At 46.8% G+C, this 19,602-nt stretch overlaps 1 protein-coding gene across 1 annotated transcript in view; it reads right to left on the bottom strand.

Moving 5' to 3' along the window:
- LOC308344536 (uncharacterized protein) overlaps positions 1-17,328 on the bottom strand; it is a 573,794-nt gene extending 556,466 nt beyond the window's left edge. Inside the window, exons 1-2 of the mRNA XM_080806122.1 lie at positions 17,089-17,328; positions 15,148-15,402 (exon numbers count right to left, since the gene is read on the bottom strand). Coding sequence (XP_080662248.1) covers positions 15,148-15,196 — 49 coding nt within the window. The 5' untranslated portion in view covers positions 15,197-15,402; positions 17,089-17,328. The remainder of the gene's footprint in view (positions 1-15,147; positions 15,403-17,088) is intronic.
- Positions 17,329-19,602: the final 2,274 nt, after the last annotated feature.

Below are 19,602 nucleotides of genomic sequence, written 5' to 3'. Positions count from 1 at the left end.
CGTCGCATGCTCTGTTGACTGAGCCAGCCAGGCGTCTCAGGCGGGTTAACTTCAAGTGAAAACTGTCTAATGTCAATCTCAACATGCATCAGAAGATAAGGTAATTATGCAAATACCTGCTAGACTTTATTACTAAAAACAATGAAAGTGACTAAATCTTGCAAAATCTAGAAGCGTAATCTTATTTCTCTGCGGCATCAGGCAACGCTTAAGAAAAATAAATCAATCTCACGGTAAATCTGTAAAGGAACCACTCCTGGGGTGCCTGGCTGGTTCAGTCAGCGGAACATGCAACTCGAGATCTCGGGGTGGTGAGTTTGAGCCCCACGTTGCACACAGAGATGACTTAAAAAAAGCGGGGGTGGGTGGGAAGGAAACCACTGCGTAGGCACTATATATAACAACAAAAACAAAATCAACACAGTAACCACATCGCTGCATGGTGTGCAATTTGCCTTTCCTTTGCCATTAGTTTAAGCATACTTGGTAAAATGTTCTAGCAATTTATTTTAACTCCTACATGTGGCTTTACTCCGTAACTGAGACCGTAGAAGAATGGTTTAGAGCAGACCTCGTCTCCCTCCAAGACAAAAACAAAATGCCTACGAGAGATGTCACCCTGTTGGAAAGGATCATGTTCACCACCGGGCCAGTGTACTGAGCCGAGATTCCAGAGTTTTTCTGCAGCTACCCTATGTGTAAAAACAAACTGTCTATATTTCCCCCAAGAACATGATCTTACAGTTCCCATTCAGGCAAAGTCTCGGTAAATAAATGCACTAGGGTTCTGCTTGAGTAACAACCAAGCTCATAAGTTCCAAATGGCATTTCATGGAAGATTTGAGCAGAAGACATTTTGCGTTTGATCTAGAAATCCCAGACCGCTGTCATTTCGATATTGTCGGTGCAAAAGACGAGAGCGCAAGCACCAAGGTAGTATTTGATTAAGACATCAAACCATTGCCTGGAATGACTCGCCTTTCTTGTTCTGCTAGATGAAGTCTCCTTGGTGGTATTATTAATACTGCAGCATAGCAAAGGCATTGCTACACTAAAAGGTGGTGTAAATCCAACTTCCAGATACAATAAACTCATAAGAGACGGCGCCTCGGGGGCATTAATTTCTTCTTTTGCAAATCAGATCTTGCCAGCCTTACTTCCCTTCCAATAAAATTTTAAACACAAATCTTCAGGCCCTGAATCGCTTAACCAGTGAAGAAGTCCGTCCAAGTACTCAAGCGTTTTGAGTGTCGGTGAAGGTCGGAACTCCGCATGCTGGACAGAGGCCAAGGACAGGGAGAGAAGACATTGCCCTGCCCTCAGAGTCTGCAACCCCTATTCGTGTCCTAGGGCTGCTTTAACCAATCATCACCAACTCCAGGGCTGAAAACAATGGAAATTTACTCTGTCATGATTCTGGAGGTCAGATATCCAAAATCAAGGTGTCGACAGCGCCCCTGCTCCCTTTGGAGGCCTCGGAGGAGAACCCATTCCTTGTGTCTTCTGTCTTGTGGCGGCTGCTGGCCTTCCCCAGCATGTGGCCACGTCACTCCAATCTCTGCCACCACCTTCACACCACCTTCTGCTCTGCTCTGGGGAGATGATGTCCTCCTGCCTATCTTCAGTAAGGACACCATGACTGGATGTAGGGCCATTCGGATAACCCAGGAAAATCTCCCCAGGTCAAGATCCTTAACTTAATCACATTAAGTCCGTTTTCCTTACAAGGTAACATGTGCAGTTTCCAGATATCAGGACCTCATCTCTTGCAGGGGATTGGTGGGGGGATGCGAGGGAGACCATACTCCAGCCAAAGCTACCCAGAGCCTCGGTGGAATCAAACTGAAATGCCTAAAAACCTAAGCGTAAGTGAGGGGGATACCGTGGGGTATCAAAATAGTGTCTGCCGGATTTCGGGGAACGGGGCTCTTGTTGCTTCACCGAGCTACAAGGATGGGTCTCCTGGGCCTGGGTGAGGCTCTGCTCCTTTTCTCTCAGACGTTCTCAAAGGATCCTACTAGCTTCAGAAGGGCCATGCTTGGACCACAGCTCTTGTCATTCGAGATGCTCTTAGTGGCCTCCCACTTATATCCTCTTCATTTTACCGTACACCGTCACATTTTTGTTCTACCCCATTACGATCTCACACAGTCCTCTTGTTTCTTTTGTTGTTGTGTCCTAGGGTCATTCTTTTCAGAGCTGTAGTCAGCAACTACCTTTTACATGACCTGAGAGACACAGAAAGCCTGCCCCCAAATATTGCATGACAGGACGCGTCACCAGGCCTAAAATTCCTCATGTTTCTCCTTTGGACTAAAGCCCAGATTCAAGGCCCAAATTCAATTCAATTCCGTTCAATTCAAATACTATTTTCTTGTGGTTTACACGTGAAACTGTCAAGTTACTGAGGTTTTGTAAAACAAACTTCAGTCAGTATTCCCAAAATGTATGTCTGTCCAAAGATTAATTCTGTGGAGTTTTGTTAATGAATATTCCATGAGTTTAAAAAACAAAACAAAAACAAAAACAAACAAACAAAAAAAAACACCCAGAGGGGATCACTATTCCCTAGAAAGTTAAGTTCAAGAAGTTACTTTTTTTTAAAAAAGCAAAATTTGAACCACCAGACATAATCAGGGCATTTAGGGAGGGACATAAACCTAGTAAACCCCTACATAAACCCCAAGTGTATTTTATACACAGACCCTCTCTCCCTTCTAAGGAAGGAAGGTGGCAGGAACCATGTCCAGTTTTGCTGAACTTTGTATCCCCAGCCTCTAGCCCAGTCCCGACCCATAAGAGGTACTCAGTGATATTTATTTATTTATTTATTTATTTATTTTTTAAGATTTTATTTATTTATTTATTTGACAGGCAGAGATCACAAGTAGGCAGAGAGGCAGGCAGAGAGAGGAGGAAGCAGGTTCCCTGTTGAGCAGAGAGCCCAATGTGGGGCTCGATCCCAGGACCATGGGACCAGGACCTGAGCCGAAGGCAGAGGCTTTAACCCCCTGAGCCACCCAGGTGCCCCCTCAATGATATTTAAATGAGCGGCTGTAAGGTGGGGCTCGGAGCATGGATGGACACAGTGACATCTTGAGATGCTCTGGATGAACAAGAAAAGAACAGAGGACAAAAGGAAGGATGGAATAGAGCAAAGGGAGAGAAGACGATTGAGAGGGTGGGGACCGTCCACAGCTGCAATCCCGTTTCCCGTACTTGGCAACTTTGCTTAAGGCCAGCTCTGCTAGTGAGCCGATGCCGGAGGGTATTTACAGATCCTTTATAATACAGGTTGGTTGAAGAGGAGGGACTGTGGACTGCACGTTCGTATCTCCCCCCAGATTCATTCAACTTGACGTCCTAATCGCAGGTGCTGACAGTATCTGAAGGTCAGACCCTGGGAGGTCACTGTGTTGGAATGAGGTCCTGAGGATGAGGCGCCCCCCCCTCCTTGGCGGCACTGGTGCACTTAGAAGGGAGTGAAGAGACCAGAGCTCTCTCCCCCCGCCCCGTGCGGGTACAGCAAGAAGGCAGCGATGCGCACACCGGGAAGGGGCCCTCCGCAGACACCGAACCTGTCTATCCCTTGACATTGACCGTCCCAGCCTCCGGAATGGCGAGAAAGAAATGTCTGTTGTTAGCACTGTTTTGTTGTAACGGGCATCGTGGCACAGTGTTCGCGTTCAGACACACACGGGGCCGACCCCCAGCTCTACCATGAACAACTTCCATCTCCTCACTTGTAAAAACTGGATAACAATGCCTACTTTATGGTGTTGTTGACAGGTTTAAAGGTCATTTCCCTGAAGACCAGCATACAGGAATCTCTGAAGAGTTCCTTTAACTATATACTTTTATATCCCAGGAGCTTCGCAAAGTACTTCAGATAAGCACCGGACTTGAAAATGGGACCTAATTGATGTGCTAATCTCTGTAATTAGTAGTTTCTCTCCTCTCTCCCTCCCTCCCCTCCTTTCCTTTCATCCTGGGTAAAATGTAGTCACATAGTTTAAAATGCAAAAGATACAAAAGAGCATACCATGAAAAGTCTCCCTCTTTCCACGGGACCAGGCATCCAGGTCCCCTCCGAAACAGCCAGTCAACGACCAACAGCGTTTCATGCAACAAGTGCTTGTAAATTAAGCTCGGAATTAAAAATTCCCAGGTGCCTGGGTGGTTCAGTTGGTTAAAAGTCCAACTCCTTATCTTGCCTCACTGTTTGAGATCAATCCCCGCTTCAGGCTCTCCTCTCGGTGCAGAGCCTGCTTGAGATTCTCTCTCTCCCTCTGCCCCTCCCCTCGCACTCGTGCATGCTCAATCCCTCCCTCTGTCTCTCTCTCTCTTAAAAAAAAAAAAAAAAAGAATTAAATATTGCGCAGTCTGGGTTTACGCAACTCAAAACAAAACGCCCAATTATTATTGGTCACTCCAGAGGGCCTCCAGGCAAAGCTAACCTATTTCAGCTACGTTCTTACAGTTCCTTATGTGGATTCATCCAATAGTCTGGTTAGTAAAGAATCACCACATACATTATTCAGCCATCAACAGTTTTGAAAAGAATCAAAACACTAAGATACATTTGATAAACATCGTACTCAGCCCAACCGCATTCTCTTTAGATGATTGAGAAGCTCCATACTTCACTGAACTTCAAGAATGTTAGCATCTTTTTTTTTTATGATTTTATTTATTTGAGAGAGACAGAGAGACAGAGATAGCAATAGAGAGCAAGAGCAGGGAGAAGAGAGAGAAGCAGGCTCCCCGCTGAGCAAGGAGCCCAGGACCCTGGGACCATGACCTGAGCCGTAGGCAGATGTCTAACCGACTGAGCCACCCAGGTGCCCAGGAATGTGAGCATCTTAATTGATGCCGTGCCCTGGAAAGAAGGGCAGACAGAATAACACCAAATAGGGAGTTCTGATTCTGGAACTATATTGTATGATTTTTTTTTTTTTTTTTTTTTTTTAGCAACATGTTAAGGTCCAAGATGATTCTATAAGAACAGGAAGTAGATGGGGCGCCTGGGAGGCTCAGTGGGTTAAGCCTCTGCCTTCAGCTCAGGTTATGATCTCAGGGTCCTGGGATCGAGCCCCGCATCGGGCTCTCTGCTTGGTGGGGAGCCTGCTTCCCCCTCTCTCTCTGCCTGCCTCTCTGCCTGCTTGTGATCTCTCTCTCTGTCAAATAAATAAATAAAATCTTCAAGAAATAAAAAAAAAAATAAAAAGAACAGGAGGTAGAACCTGAGCCAGGACCCACTGAAACTGGCCAGCTCTAAGGACTGAGTTATAAGGATGAGAACCAAGGACAAGCAATAATCGCAGGGTAGGACCAGGCCCAATGAAGGCCAGTAACAAAACCACTGGGAACACCAAACACCAGGATAGGCAAAGATAAACCATTTGAATCTGTACACCAAGTCCCTGGATTTGCATCACTAAGTTGAATCAGGAGGTAAATAATGACAAACTGATGCAAACCCCTTTCCTGAGGGCCTGGGTGGACGTCTACCTTCCAAAGGGGATCTAAGAAGCCAGCAGTCGCCAAACCCATCCCTGGCTTTGGAGTTCTGAGGTCACAGCACAGAACAATTACGTGGCACTGTGGTGCAAGGCAGGTAGACAGAATGAGGAGTTCTCAAGTTTTTAGACAACTTCTTTCTTCTACATCTTACTGTATCCCAATGAAGGGAGATTAAGAGGTTCTCAGTGTTCCCCTCCAAGAGCCTCGTTCACTCCCTGGGCTTCTCTTTCCAATCTAAACAGGAGTTGTGAAGATGTATGGCAAACTAGGCCTCAAAGACACGGAATGAAAGCCCCAAAAAGTACAGGCAACAGCCCTGCTGGTGGGCGGTATTGAGGGAGGTTCAAGTTCTCTTCTTCTCTCCAAGGTGGTCTGGAAAAACAGGGTCTCAGGAAGCCCCCCCCAAACCCCACACCAGCGAAGGCCACATCCAAGCAGGGTATACCCGGACCCAGGAGAAAGGAAGCAAAGCACGTGTAGCTGGGCCTCGCCCTGCCCCAGGCTTTTAGAGAAGACATCCTGTTCCCCCCACTGGAGTGGTAATAGCCAGGGAGCGAGTAAGAGGCAGTCCTGGGACGGGGGAGGAGGGCATGGGGCAGGTCACACGGGCCCCACGGAAAACGACAAGGAGTCTCCCGAGAGGCTCTTCAAATCCCAGAGCAGCTGCCCACCAAAGCAGATAGCGGGGGTAGGGGGCAGAGCCCTGAATAAAGAGCACGTTACTGCACAGGAACCCCCTGCATACCTATCGAGGTGGAGACGGAAATGGGGCTGGGGAGAGACGGACAGAGAGAGGGAAAGGAGAAGCTTAAGCTCAAGGGGACAAAGCAGAGCACAGCCACAGGGAGCTCGTCCCTGTGTGTCTGATTCAGTGACTGTAAGCCGCGCCCAAAGTCTTCCCTCTTCCTTAGAGATCTGACTTGAAGAAGAAATGAGTGAACAGCTGAGCCAAAAACCGTTTGGGTTTTTGGTGGTGGTGTTGTTGGCTACGGAATGGGGATTCTAGGGATATTGTTACGTATCATCTCTGGGACATTCGTGACAAATAAGGACACCATCCCATTAAAGTCTAATAAATAAAACCCTTGGATGCTACCAGTTTCACCATCATGCTGGCTTCTCAACCACTGCTTGTAAAACAATCTTTCGGAATTTAAAAAGCACCATCAGAGCAGACTGTCCTCCCTTTAAGCCCGACTAAATGTCTGGGTCTCAAAATATATACACGGTATTTGCAGAATCAATCACCTCAGGGGCGCCTGGGTGGCTCAGTCGGTAGAGCATGTGACTCTTGATCTTAGGGTTGTGAGTTTGAGCCCCACATGGGGTGTATTTATTAAAAAATAAATAAATAAATTTTAAGAGGATAGGTAAAATAGTGCTGCATAAATGTCCCAGGGTTCTGTAATGGTTATTCCTCCTCTGAGAAAGAGAACACGGAGCTCTACATTTTAAGATGTATACTTCATTCCCACTAAGACCAATAATTAAGAAACTTAATTTCTCTTCTTGGCTTTCTCCATCTTTCCTTGACGAAAATCATGCCCAGTATGAGAGAACTACGGGATTATGTGGATTCTTTTAAGTAGAGACTACATAACTAAACATATTAGTATTAAGACTACAGTTACAACATTCTAGGTGTCACAGTCTACATTGGTATCTACTTGAAAGATTTGAAGAGAATAATTTTCAAAGCAGGAGTATCACAGAAACCAATTTCCAATATAATTTATCTACAGCTTTGCCTAAGTCATCCGAATTATTCATCGATGCATTCAAATTAGCAAAATTTTTGCTTTTCAGATTGTCAGGGACTGTCAGGCATGAATCACTTGACATTCCGTCATTCCACGGAAATAACCATGTGGACCCATGTGCTGTGGCTATTGCCACAGAAGACAGCATCAATACCTACACATAGAGAGTTTACCTATCCCACCTGCATGTTAAAACTCACAATAGGAAATAGATTTTAGTGTCCCCTGGGTGGCTCAGTCGGTGAAGCGACTGCCTTCGGCTCAGGTCCTGATCCCAGGGTCCTGGGATGCAGTCCCACATCCACCTCCCTGCTCAGCGGGGAGCCTGCTTCTGCCTCTCCCACTCCCCCTGCTTGTGCTCTTTCTCTCTCTGGCAAATAACAAAATAAATAAATTCTCAAAAAAGGAAAAAAGAAAATAGATTTTAAAGGAACTAATAAAAGAATAATGCAGACTATGAAAATACTGTCTTGGGTTTTGTTTCAGGTTTTTTTTTTTTTCTTCCCATCCTGGTTCACTTGCTGCCAAGTTGTCCAACACTTAACATAGTCTAAATATCTTTCTCTATCTTAAGCCAAGGATTGGGTGGCTGTTAACTTACACTTAACCAAGATTATAAAAAACTGTTACTGAAATGCCAAAAAAAATTACATGGTACTTCATAGGAAAGGAATGTAGGGGCTTAGCAACTGCCCGCAGAGTCACTCACCAAGGCTACGCCTGTTTTGTGATTCGTTTGGACAGGTTAATTTTCAGAAATTCTTACTGTGATAGGCAGAGATTAACGTGAATTGCCATAGAACGTATTATTTCTGTTGGAGTTTGTGGCTACCTTTTCAGTCGTTAACTGTCATATCAACACAGCTTTGGCTCTGCTTTCTATGTTTATACCAATAATACGTCTTTAGCCTGACGCAAGGACATATGGCGGAGTCTCATGGTCTCCTTCACACAAGCCATCCCCCCACGGTTTTGTTCTGACACTGACATGTGTCATGAGCCTCTTCTCGGGGCCCGGGGGTACCTGGATCAGCCCACGCCTCTCTGAATAATCCCAGGCCCCCTTTTAGTGACTAGATTTTGTCATGGGCTTCTCGGTGCCCTGAGAATCCTCTCGACTTCTTTGGAAGTTTCCCTCCTTCCTAAGAAGATATAAAAGGCCAAGATGTGGAGATACTGGAACTCTGAGACCTTGCTGGTTAACCCTCAAACCTGTCAAAGGATACCCCTTCTTTGGTAAGAGAGTTTGGCAGTTCCCTAAAAAGTTGAATATAAATTTGCCATACACTACGGCAAGTCGAGTCCTATCAACCTACCAGAGAGAAATGAAGATGCGTGTCCATGAAAACCTTGTGCATAATGTACACAGCAGCATCGTTTGTATTAGCTAAGAAGTTGAAATCACCCATGTGTCCATCACCTGGTGAACAGAGAAACAAACTTGGACTATCCACGCACCAGAACAGTGCTCAGCGATAAAAAGAAACAAGCTACTGATGCAGGCAACAATATGGACAGACCTCAGAAACTTTATGGTAAGCAAGGGACATCTGGCTGGCTGGCTCAGTCAGTTCAGCATCCAGCTCTTGGTTTCAGCTCAGGTCATGATCTTGGGGTCCTGGGATCCAGCCTCCTACATCAGGCTCTGCACTCAGCAATGGGCAGTCTGCTTGAGGAATTTCTCTCTCTCCCTCTGCTCCTCCCCTAGCGCGCGTGCGCATGCTTGCTCTCTCTCTGTCTCTGTCTCTAAAATAAATAAATAAATAAATCCTTTTAAAAAGAGACTTATGGTAAGCAAAAGAAGCCAAACAAAAGGACGACGACTTGTGTAATTCCATTTCAGTATGCAACATGCAGAAAAGGCAGATCTACAGAGACAGCACATACACGAATGGCTGCCTGAGACCAGTGGGTGGGAACAGAAATTGACAGCAAATAGGCACAGAGAATATTTCAGGCATGATGCAGAGTTCTAAAAAATGGTGTGTGTGTGTGTGTGTGTGTGTGTGTGTGTGTACATACATCTTAGGCTCCCAAGTGGACACACCATGCTTAACACTGCAACAGCTCAGAGCCAAAAGGAAAAAGTTAGCTAACCAGGAAATACAGCATCGCTGGGCAGCTAAATTAGCTAAATTAGCCAGTCCTGCATAGCCGTCCTCCAGATTTCTGTAATGGGAAACCAAAAAGTAAAATAAAACAAAAACCCTTGCTTTTTAACCCACTTTTGGTTAGGTATTTTCTCACTTGAAGCCAAAAGCCTCCTGATTGATACAGACTAGAGGTAGAGTCACTGGACCCCCATCAGTGGTATAGGATTCCCGGAGACATTTAATTTCGAAGGATGAAAAACGTTTTGAAAATATACATGCTACAGACTGAATGCTTGTATCCCCATTCCCACCAAAAAAGTCCCTATGCTGAAACCAATCCCCAGTGTGATCATATTCGGAGATGCGGCCCGAGATGGTGATTAAGTCATGTGAGTGGCCCTCTTCGAAAAGAGATCCCAGGAGACCCCTTGCCCCTTCCACCATGTGAGGGCACAGCAAAAATACAGCCACCTAAGAACCAGGAAGCCAGCCCTCCCCAGACTCTGAGTCTGCTGGTGCCTTCAACTTGGACTCCCCAGCCTCCGGGACTGCCAGAAATAAGTTTCTGTTGTTTATAAAACACCCAGTCTGTGGTACCCGGTGATGGCAGCCAGAACAGACTAAGACCGAGCACTTGTGGTGATGTGCGTATGTTCAGGCATTTCTAACTAGGTTGTGTGCAACTATCCTCCATGGCATGAGGCACACTGAAGATGGCACTGAGGGGCACCTGGCTGGCTCGGTGGGTAGAATGTGCAGCTCTTGATCTCAGGGTTGTGAGTTCAAGCCCCATGCTGGGAGTAGAGATGGCTAAAATAAATAAACTTTCTTTTAAAAAGATGGTAGCTAATAGTTGTTTTATTAAAACCATATTTCAACTCAAGCTTGAACGAGCCCTTGCTATCACTCTACCCTACCCCCATCCACTCTCCTTCATGTCAGCATGAATCAAACAGCGTAAGCATCCCAAATGCTTTCCAGTTGTCATCCCTGATTTCAACCCTCCATGTTTTCGCACATATTTCCCAAGCCTAGAATGTTCTTCCTCTTTGATCAGATGCTAAAATGCTATGCATCTTTTAAATCCCAACCGCAAAAAGTCTTTTCTGACCCCCCAAAATAATCATTTCCTCTTCGATTTAATTCAATACTGGGTACCTACTGCTATGACCGCCTCTGTCAGAGTATAGTGGATATTGTTTTATTATTACTATCTCCCCTACGGTGAATGGCAAAGGGTTTGCAGTTAAAAGACAGCTCTATCATTTATTTGGGTGACTTTGGACAAATTACTTTACTTCCGAGTCTCGATGTTTTCTTCTATAAGAGAAACATAGACATTACCTTCCCATCTCCCTCAGGCTGCTATGAGACTTCACGGAGATAAACTATGTGAAAGCATGTTATCAACTATAAAGTTGGAACACAGGAGATGTTTTAAGTTACATAATGGACCACACAAACAGGGAAAGATGCGACCTCTCCCCATTTGCGAAAACTTCTGGAGCCAAGACTACCAACGAGCAATGACCTCCCAAATGCCCCTTCTCTCTCCTTTACTTGACCCTTCCCTCTGCCCCACTCCTGAATCTGGAGGGCTCAGTATCTAGATCTCTTTCCTTCCTCTACTTACTCTCCTGCTGATCTCATGGAGTATCATGGCTTTCAATGGCATTTCATGCCTTGCAACTCACAAATTTGCTTTTCTGGATTCCTTCCCTGAACACCAGACTTGTGTATCAAATTACCTAGATGCTCAAAATGTGTCTCCATGGGTCCAAACTAAGCTCCTGGTCTCCCTGACCCCAAGCCCACACTTCGTCTCAGTTCATGGGCGTTTGGTCCATTCGTGTGCTCAAGCCAAAAATCTCAGACTCCTACTTCACTCCTCTCTTTCTCTCATACTTCCTATCCAACCCACCAGACAATCCTCCGACCAAAATATCTTCAGAATTCAACCTCTTCTCACTACACCTGCTTGTTACTTGTATAAAGCAAGCATCACCTCTTCATACTTAATGAAAAAAGCTTTCTAAAAAAAGTTGTCTCCCTGTTCCCACCCTTTGCCCCACGTTGGGTCTCCACTCACCCAAATCATCCTGTTGCAACATTAGTTATAACAGGTCAATCATTGTTTAAAACCCCTCAGTGGTATTTCATTCCCGGCCATGAAAAATCCAAAGTCCTCCCAATGGCCTGTAAGAACCATGTGATCTGCTGCCCATATCCCTCTTTCCTCTCTGATCTCATCCCCACCACCAACCAGCTGCTAATTCTCTCCTCGCTTCTGTTGATTGACCAGGCTCTTGTCACCCCTCTGCCCAAACGTTCCCCTACCCACCACCACACAGCTCATTCCTTCACTTCCTTCAGATCATTCCTCAAAGCTCACCTCGCCATGAGGTCATCCTTGGCCAAGCCACTGAAGACGGCAACATCGCCTCCCCCACTCCCTATCTCTCTTCTCTAATTTAGCTTTCTCAACAATAGTCGCCACATCTTAACATCTGTTTTATTGTCACTGTCAAAAGGTCCAGGAGGGCAGGATTTTTATTTCTTGTATCCTCAGGGTTTAGAACAGTGCCTGGCACATAGAAGAGATTGAATAAATATTACTCGAAAGAAATGAATGAGTTAAGAATGGATGGCCAAAGTAGGTTTCATAGGTTCATGATCAATATATTTTTAAACACCTGAATCTTCAACAGTAATGAACAGAAATACCATCAAAGGTCTTAGAAATGGCTGGCAATTAAATATCAGCCAATGTGAGCCCATAAAGAAGAAAGCAAAGTAAATTTAGGAGCCCCTAATATACCTAAAGAAACTCATAGCCAATATATAAGTAGAAACAGTATTCAAAATACAACACAATATGCAGGCAATCACCTCCTAGACTTATTACAAAGTTCAAAGCTAAATAAATGCTTTACTTATAAGATGCTTAGTATGTATTGTATTCATCATTTTTAGGAGGCAGAGCTGAATATTTAGATTTTCTTACTATGCAAGTTTATTGTGAACAACTTGGTATATTTCTCTGGTTTCAATAATTGGAACTAGTCCACATCAACGGTTTCAAATAACCAAGACTATAAAGTTTGATACTTCTCGTAAAGCTATTAAGTATATTTGGTTATAATTTAAGAATTAAAATCGCATAGAAAATATAAGTAATTTATCATTTTAAACTCTGTAATTACAAATTATATGTTAGTATCGCTGTACTAATGATATACAGTCTGCTGATTAAAATCAATGTTGTCCACAAACAAAAAGTTTTGGATACAACTCAAGAAAAAAAAAATTCCCATGTTAATATCAATTTATTCCACTTTTCCCCTTATTATTATCATTTCTAGGTAATGAGAATTACAAATGAGAGGAAGCATACCATAACATTCCCATCATAAACTTCCTAAAGGTAAATGAATATAATCTTCCTCAAACTAAATCATCACTCAGAAAAAAACAGTACGTCTTGCTAAATCACAGATCTAGAGAATGAAAATCCAGGACTTTAAACTTTATTACACAATGACATGCTTTTCTTCTAAGCGTTGTTTATACGGAGGAGTTTTTATTAATGTAAGTAAGGACCATTCCATTAAAACAAATATCAAAAAATATGGTAGAGTTCTTAATGTCCTCCTCAAGAAACCAGTGGACCATCCCTTTATATTATCGCTGAAAAGTGAATGAACGACAATATTAAAACTATATCTAAGTCTATTCATCACGGTTAGCATTGAAAATAGAGAATTTGAGTAAATCAATTCTAGAAACTTGCTATTATCTCAATTTACAGAAAGTTGTATAAGGAAATGGAAAGACACATACTCCCAAGTTGAAGCTATAACCTTTAGCGATATGCTTACACACATAAGACTTTAAAAGAAATGTGTGTTGAAGTGGATTAATCCACACTTAACTGGATAAAAGAAGTGAATAGAACATATTTTTAGAGGAAAAAAAAATTGAATACATAAAACTTGTATCCAACTAAACTGAATATTTTTGGTTAATGTGGCTTGAAACTTGTAAGGCAGTCAACAAAGAAAGTTGGAAGCATCAAGACATCACTAGTTCATTGTGAAAGGTAATGATCGTACCTCTTATTATACGTTTATAGATCTTAATCCCTATATTAAGTTTTTTCTTACATATATGCTTTTTTAAAATATATTCCCCACAATGACCCCATGGGATAAGTATTATGCTCCCCACTTAGAAGTGAGGAATCCGAGACCCAAGGAAATCAATATCCTGGCCAGTGCACCACAGTGAGCAGTTGCCTGGGCTGGGATTCAAACTCAGGTCTGTTTCATTCCAAGCCCATGTCTGAGCCCCACTCTGGGTGGCCATTAGAACAAATTCAAACACACTCAGTTCAGACACTTGTAGGTAAAACACCTTCTGGGAAATAACGCTGCACTCTCTACCCACCCCACCCCCCACCGAATATTCCAACAGATAACTTTTGTTGAAAACATTTGAGGAAATCTGGCATTTCCATACAGCACACTTTGCTGAAAGTATACTTTACAAAAAATTTGAAACATATTTCCTGAACTAATACTCCCTGACCTAAGCATTCATATGAAATAATGATTATTAATATATATGAACTTTTCCATGTCACTAAGTCTATTGTTGAATAACTTAAAAACAAACTTCCAAGAGAGGGTGCACCTTAATTACAAGAGCAATCGACAAATCACAAAATCTGAAAGTCAAAATTTCTTTAACCTAACCTTCCATTTATGGACAATAAATTAAAGTCTGGGAAAGTTAAGGAGTTTGCCCAAGTTTATACAACTAGAAAGAAGCAAATCACAATATTTTTTTCGACCTACAGCAGGATGAAAACGTTTCCAAGTCCCAGTTATCATCTTTGACCAGACCTTCACGTTTCCCGATACCTTAATATGTCAATGATATTCTCCATCTGTAGGATTTTAAACTACCTTGAACTTGAATCATTTTGGAGAATCAAATCCAACAACTTAAATCATTTCAAATCAACCTAGTTTAAACAAAGGAAACTCTCACGTTCCATGGCAAACAACTGCTAGACAAGGAAAGTAAATTCTGTATCAAAATACTTTTTATATTACCGGTAGTATTTATGTGAACTTTTAACTGCTTCTTCACAGAGATTAACAAAAATGAACAGTAAGGACTTAAAAGAGGGACTATAAGGCTCTTAATGAACAATATACAAACTTGATAAATATTATAAAGAATAAATAAATTTACAGCCTCTGTTGTTATACATGGTCAAGTTTTCCTTCTGAAAGAACTTGTACTTTATAGTGACTCCCGTTATGAGGAAATCATTTATTTCTGGCCACTTTTGGATTTTGTTTACCAAAATGAAATATCAAAAGTGAAAAAAAAATTATGCAATCTACAAAATTCTACAAATATATAAACATCCACTGCCAGACTTAAAAACAAAAATGAATCAGAAACAATATAGGACATGTGCTCATTGGACCCATCATTGTTCTATAACTTTCCGTAGTGACTTTATAATCTACATTCATTACGTGCGCTAGTGTTGAGGGACCCAGTGTAAAATTAGTAAAGTTTCATCAGAAGTACCCAAATCATCAGTGCAAATAAAAATGAACCTACAAATACCGGTACAAAACAAGGAAATCCAACATCATAAATCACTTTGATCAGGCAACAGCTAGACAATTCTCAAATGGCATAAGCACCAGCCCCAAAACGAATGCTTGAAGAGTACTGAAAAAGAAACGTACCTTCTTTGAGGTAGAGAATTCCCAGTAACCAAATTGTAGTAATCCACATAGGGAAGGCGTCATCAAAAATCCCAACATCCTAATGTTTAAATAACTCCAAATGAAGAAGTTTGAAAACTTTCCATCCAGGAAGGACTTGATGTAGCACTGGTACTTCCATAATGTCCACTGATAGGAAGATCCAGTAAGAACTGTGTAGTATGGAGGTCAATGCCCTGCGTGATGCTTTCTAGATGCTGGTGATAATGATCGCACCTATACAATTGAAATTAATTAACATTAGCATCCAAGTCATTCTACACATTCAGTTTCTTAAAGTAAAAAAAAAAAATTAGTAACCATAACGGTAACAGATTTCATATATATAGTTCTGGCACTTGAATCATTGCTAGCTGCAAGTTTTAAATAATGGCTCTTCTATACAATACTGTGCAAAATCATAACTTTAGCAAGTTAAAATAGACTGTGTTTGGGTGTTTCCTCCAGGTATGAGTAGCACATTAGTCTGATAGTTCATTTATCATGTCAGACTGAAAAGGCAGGTGACTGACTGCAGGGGTGTAAGGAAAGCCTGTAGCTGGGGGGGGGTGGGGGGAGAGGAGAGGAAAGCGGAGAAGGTGATAAATCACCTTGGTATTTGGAAGGATCCCAGAAAACATACCTGAAGATAATGGCCTAAATTTGCATTATTGAATGGGAGAAGTCTGTTCCACACGCTCCTAATAATTGAGCACAGGGTAACGGCTCGAGCCAACTACGCGTGCCCACTTTCCACCAACTCCCAACTTTGTCCCTAAATGTAAGTCTCGTCACCAAGTGATGGGACAGATAAACAACTTTTGTGGGAAAGTGGAAAAGCAAGAAGAGACATTTCCTAGTCAGTGGACGTGTTTACTAGTCGTGGGGTGGTGGGACAACCGACTTGGAGCAACAACCCAACCAGAAAGACTGCGAAGTGAAGCTACTTGGGAGAGCAGTTTGGGGAGTCTCCCTTGGCCTATAAATGAGGAGGGAATCGGGCTGTCTCACCGCCCGGCAGCAGCAGCCACGGCCATCCCCCTTTTGGGCGGGCGTGGCAGATAGAAACAAAAGGTTAAAACACAAAAGGCGGGGCAGACTGCTAGGTCTGGGGAGCTTCTGGGGCTCTCGGTCCCCTTCCTATTCAAATGCAAGGAAATGGGGGTGACGGGGAGGGGGGCTCCCTGAGAGAGGTGCTAGTGGATCTCCGGGGTTGCAGAGGCTATTCTGGGTGGGTCTCGAAACTGGAAGGGGCGGTCAGGATGGCCGACTGAACGACTGGTCCAGGTCCCATCCCTCCATCCCTGCATCTCTGACAGTGGGGAACCTGTGGCTTCCTCCACCCTACCTCAGCCCCACAGAAAACTTTCTGAACTCTTACCTGTTTGCTCTAACCCCCCCTGACCACAAACTCAAGAGTCCACTCCCCTGCAGCCCAAACCTCTTCTGCATTCTATTGTTGGAGCTTTCGTATTGTGCCTTGGTCCTGCCGAGCTCTGCGCAGACAATTAAGTTATGAACCACCCCCCACACCTCTTTCTTTTGCATGACCCAAGTCAGGGCGGGGTGGGGGTGACCCTGGACTTGTCCCCATCCATTTCAGCGAGTTTTCTCGGGTATGGGCGCAGCTGGGAGAAAGCAAGGCAATGCCCCCCTGAGATACCCTGGCCCCATCCCCCCCAGCTCCTCCTGTAATAAAGGCACTGGAGAGAAATGCCTTGTCTGGCTGTTGCCCATTAAAAAAAAACAACAAATAAAACAATCTGTGCAAGTTCGTTAAAGAACAAAAGAGAAGGAAACAGGGAAAGGAGGTACAACTTACCAGCCAAACTTCGCCACCGGACTACGCCTCCGTCCTCCGAAGGGCGGGGAGCCGGGAGCGCAAAGGGGGAGAGAGGTAAACAAGCAACAATTTCCACTCACCTCTTCCCCACCTCGTCGCACTTTTAAGGGACATTGCCCTCGCTGCAGTCTGCGAGGCGCTCCGACACTTTCGTGTGGCCTGACAGCGGAGAAAGTCGCGGCGGCAAAGTTGCGAGAGGGAGATACCCGGGCGTCCGGGGGAGAGGGGAGGAGAGAGTTCATCAGAGTTCCCCCTTTTGTTCCAAGTCCCGGAGCAGACAAAGAGGCGGCGAGCGGCGGCAGGTTTCTCCCTCTCACCCCTTCTTCCTCTCTCCCTCCCCTCCCCTCCCCGCCCCCTCCCTCTCCCCGCATCTCCCGCCCGGCTCGGGAACCTCCGAGGCGGCCCGGGCGGCTCGGTCCCCAGTTCAACGCAACTCTGCCCCGACCCTCTCCTCCCGCGACCTCGCGCGAAACTTTCCCCGGGAGATGCCCGTCCTGTCCCCTCCCGCCCACCACCCTTTTATCCCCCGCCTCCCCAGCGCGCACGAGTCTCCGGGGGGGAATCTCCAAAATCATTGTTTCCGGGAGATGCACCTCTTTGTTTGCACTTTCCCTGCCAATCAGTGTGAACAACCCACTTTGGCATCGAGTTTCTGTCAGTTTCCCATCATCCGGGGAGAGGACATGCAAAGGGTAGGGGGTCAACCCCAAAAGATAAAGGCATTTACGCAATCAGAGGTAGGGCGCACCCTAGGCTCTCTCCATCCTCTTTCCTGCACTCAGCTTCACCGTCCTCCACCCAAACACCGAAACAACTCAAAGGGGGCTCCGAGGGTTTCTTTTAAGGAAACGCTCTTCCCCCACCCACCCACCCCAGCGCGGTCCCTCAGGAGAGCGCTCTTCTAATCCGCAGGACAAAGCCAGCTCGGGGGCCAGCCGGAGCCTCCACCCCTCGGGGCTACCTGTTGCTGCAGGCGCTGCACAACTCGGTCCAGGGACTCCGAGGGCGGGTTTCCACCTCGAGCATCGCGCCCACCTCTCAGACCCCAACTTCCCTAACCTCAAACCGCGACGGCTACGCTCTCTGGACGACCGGGCTCCCTGACACCCCGGAGCCAGCGCTCCACACCCGTTCCCTTCCCTCCAGCGCAGCCTTCCTCGCCCCGAAGGTCTGACTCGGAGACCCTCGCCGCCTCCCCGTCTTCGACCCCCTGGCGCGGCTCGTGCCGTCCGAGCATCCCCTCTTTCCGTCCCCTCACCCACTGCCTTGCCCTGGGCAAATCAGGTGTCTCAGACCCGGAACAATTCCAGACCCTTCCCCAGGCCCTCTGCCAGTCGCTGCCCGACCTCCTGAGTAGGAGACCCCATCCTCACCTCGCCCCATCCCTAGACCCTCATCCCTGCTCCGGGCCACCGCACTGGCCCTCTGAGGGGCTCCGAGCAGCGCTATTATTTCTTCTAGATTTAACCAGAATCGAAGAGGAGGCGAGCGGGGAGGTGGGGGAAATGGAGGGAATGGGGGGCCGCGTGGGGAAGCAGCTTCTAGGGCGAAGGAACAAAACCCAAACATTCCAAGGCAAACACCCACCCTTCGGGAGGGAGCCGGCCCAGGGCGCACCTTCTCCTCCACACTCTCTCTTCCCCCCACCCCAGGCCCTTGGGATCTTGGCGGGGAGGTGAAGTTTGGGGTAGGGAAGGAGGCCTGGGGACTTGGAAGCACTGGTCGCCGTTGGGCTGGGGGTGAGGGGCGGCCTGAAGGAGGAGGTCAGGAGCCAGGAGCCCCTGCTGCGTCCGGAATGTCGCGGCTGGCGGTCCCTGTGCGCGCCCGGCGACTCCTTGCCAGGTCGTTCCCCCGGAGCAGAACAAAGACGCCGCGCGGAGCGCCTGTCCTCGCCTCCCGGCGTCCGCACCCCGCCCTGCGCTTCGCTCGCACGAGCCCACGCCGCTCTCGGAAACTTTGCAACAACTTCCCCCGGAGTTGGCGCGCGCGGCGCGGGGAGCGGCGGGAGACACGGCGACCATCGCCTCAGGGGCCCGGAGACGCCCCCTTCCACGTCCCCTCCCGGCCCGGGAGCAGCCCTCCTCGCGCCGCGGGTGCCGGCCCGCGCGCCGGGCTGCCCACGGGGCCGGGGCGGCGGCAGCACGCGCTTCCCTCCCCCACCCACCCCCGCCCCCTTCAGAGAAGGAAACGGGTTCCTCGAGTCTGGCTGCGGGCTGGGCCGCGGAGGGCCGGGGGCGGAGGCGGCACCCGGAGCCGCGGGCGCGGGGACGGCCGGGGCGGCGGCCGGGGCTGCTGCGGGAGGCCGAGGGCGCGCGAGCGGGCGCCGGCGGGAGTGTCCACGCGCCGCGTGCGTTCCGTCCCGCGCTCCCCGCGAGCAGCCGCCCGGCCGCGGAGGCAGGACCCGGGCCCGCCGCGGCCGACGCCCCGGCGCTCGGGCCTCCTCCCCTGCGCCAAGGCCGGACACCTGCGCGGCCCCCTTCCGAGCCCGGCGTCTCGCCCTCCGCCCGGGCTCGCAAGCCTCCTGCGGGCCGCGGAGTCCCGGGCGCACCACGACCCGCCCCAGAGAGAAAGCAGCCCCCACCCACTCCAGTCGG

The sequence above is a fragment of the Martes martes genome (assembly GCF_963455335.1).
Source record: "Martes martes genome assembly, chromosome: 6".
Classification (NCBI taxonomy): Eukaryota; Metazoa; Chordata; class Mammalia; order Carnivora; family Mustelidae; genus Martes; species Martes martes.
This window is presented reverse-complemented; position numbering and strand designations above follow the sequence as displayed.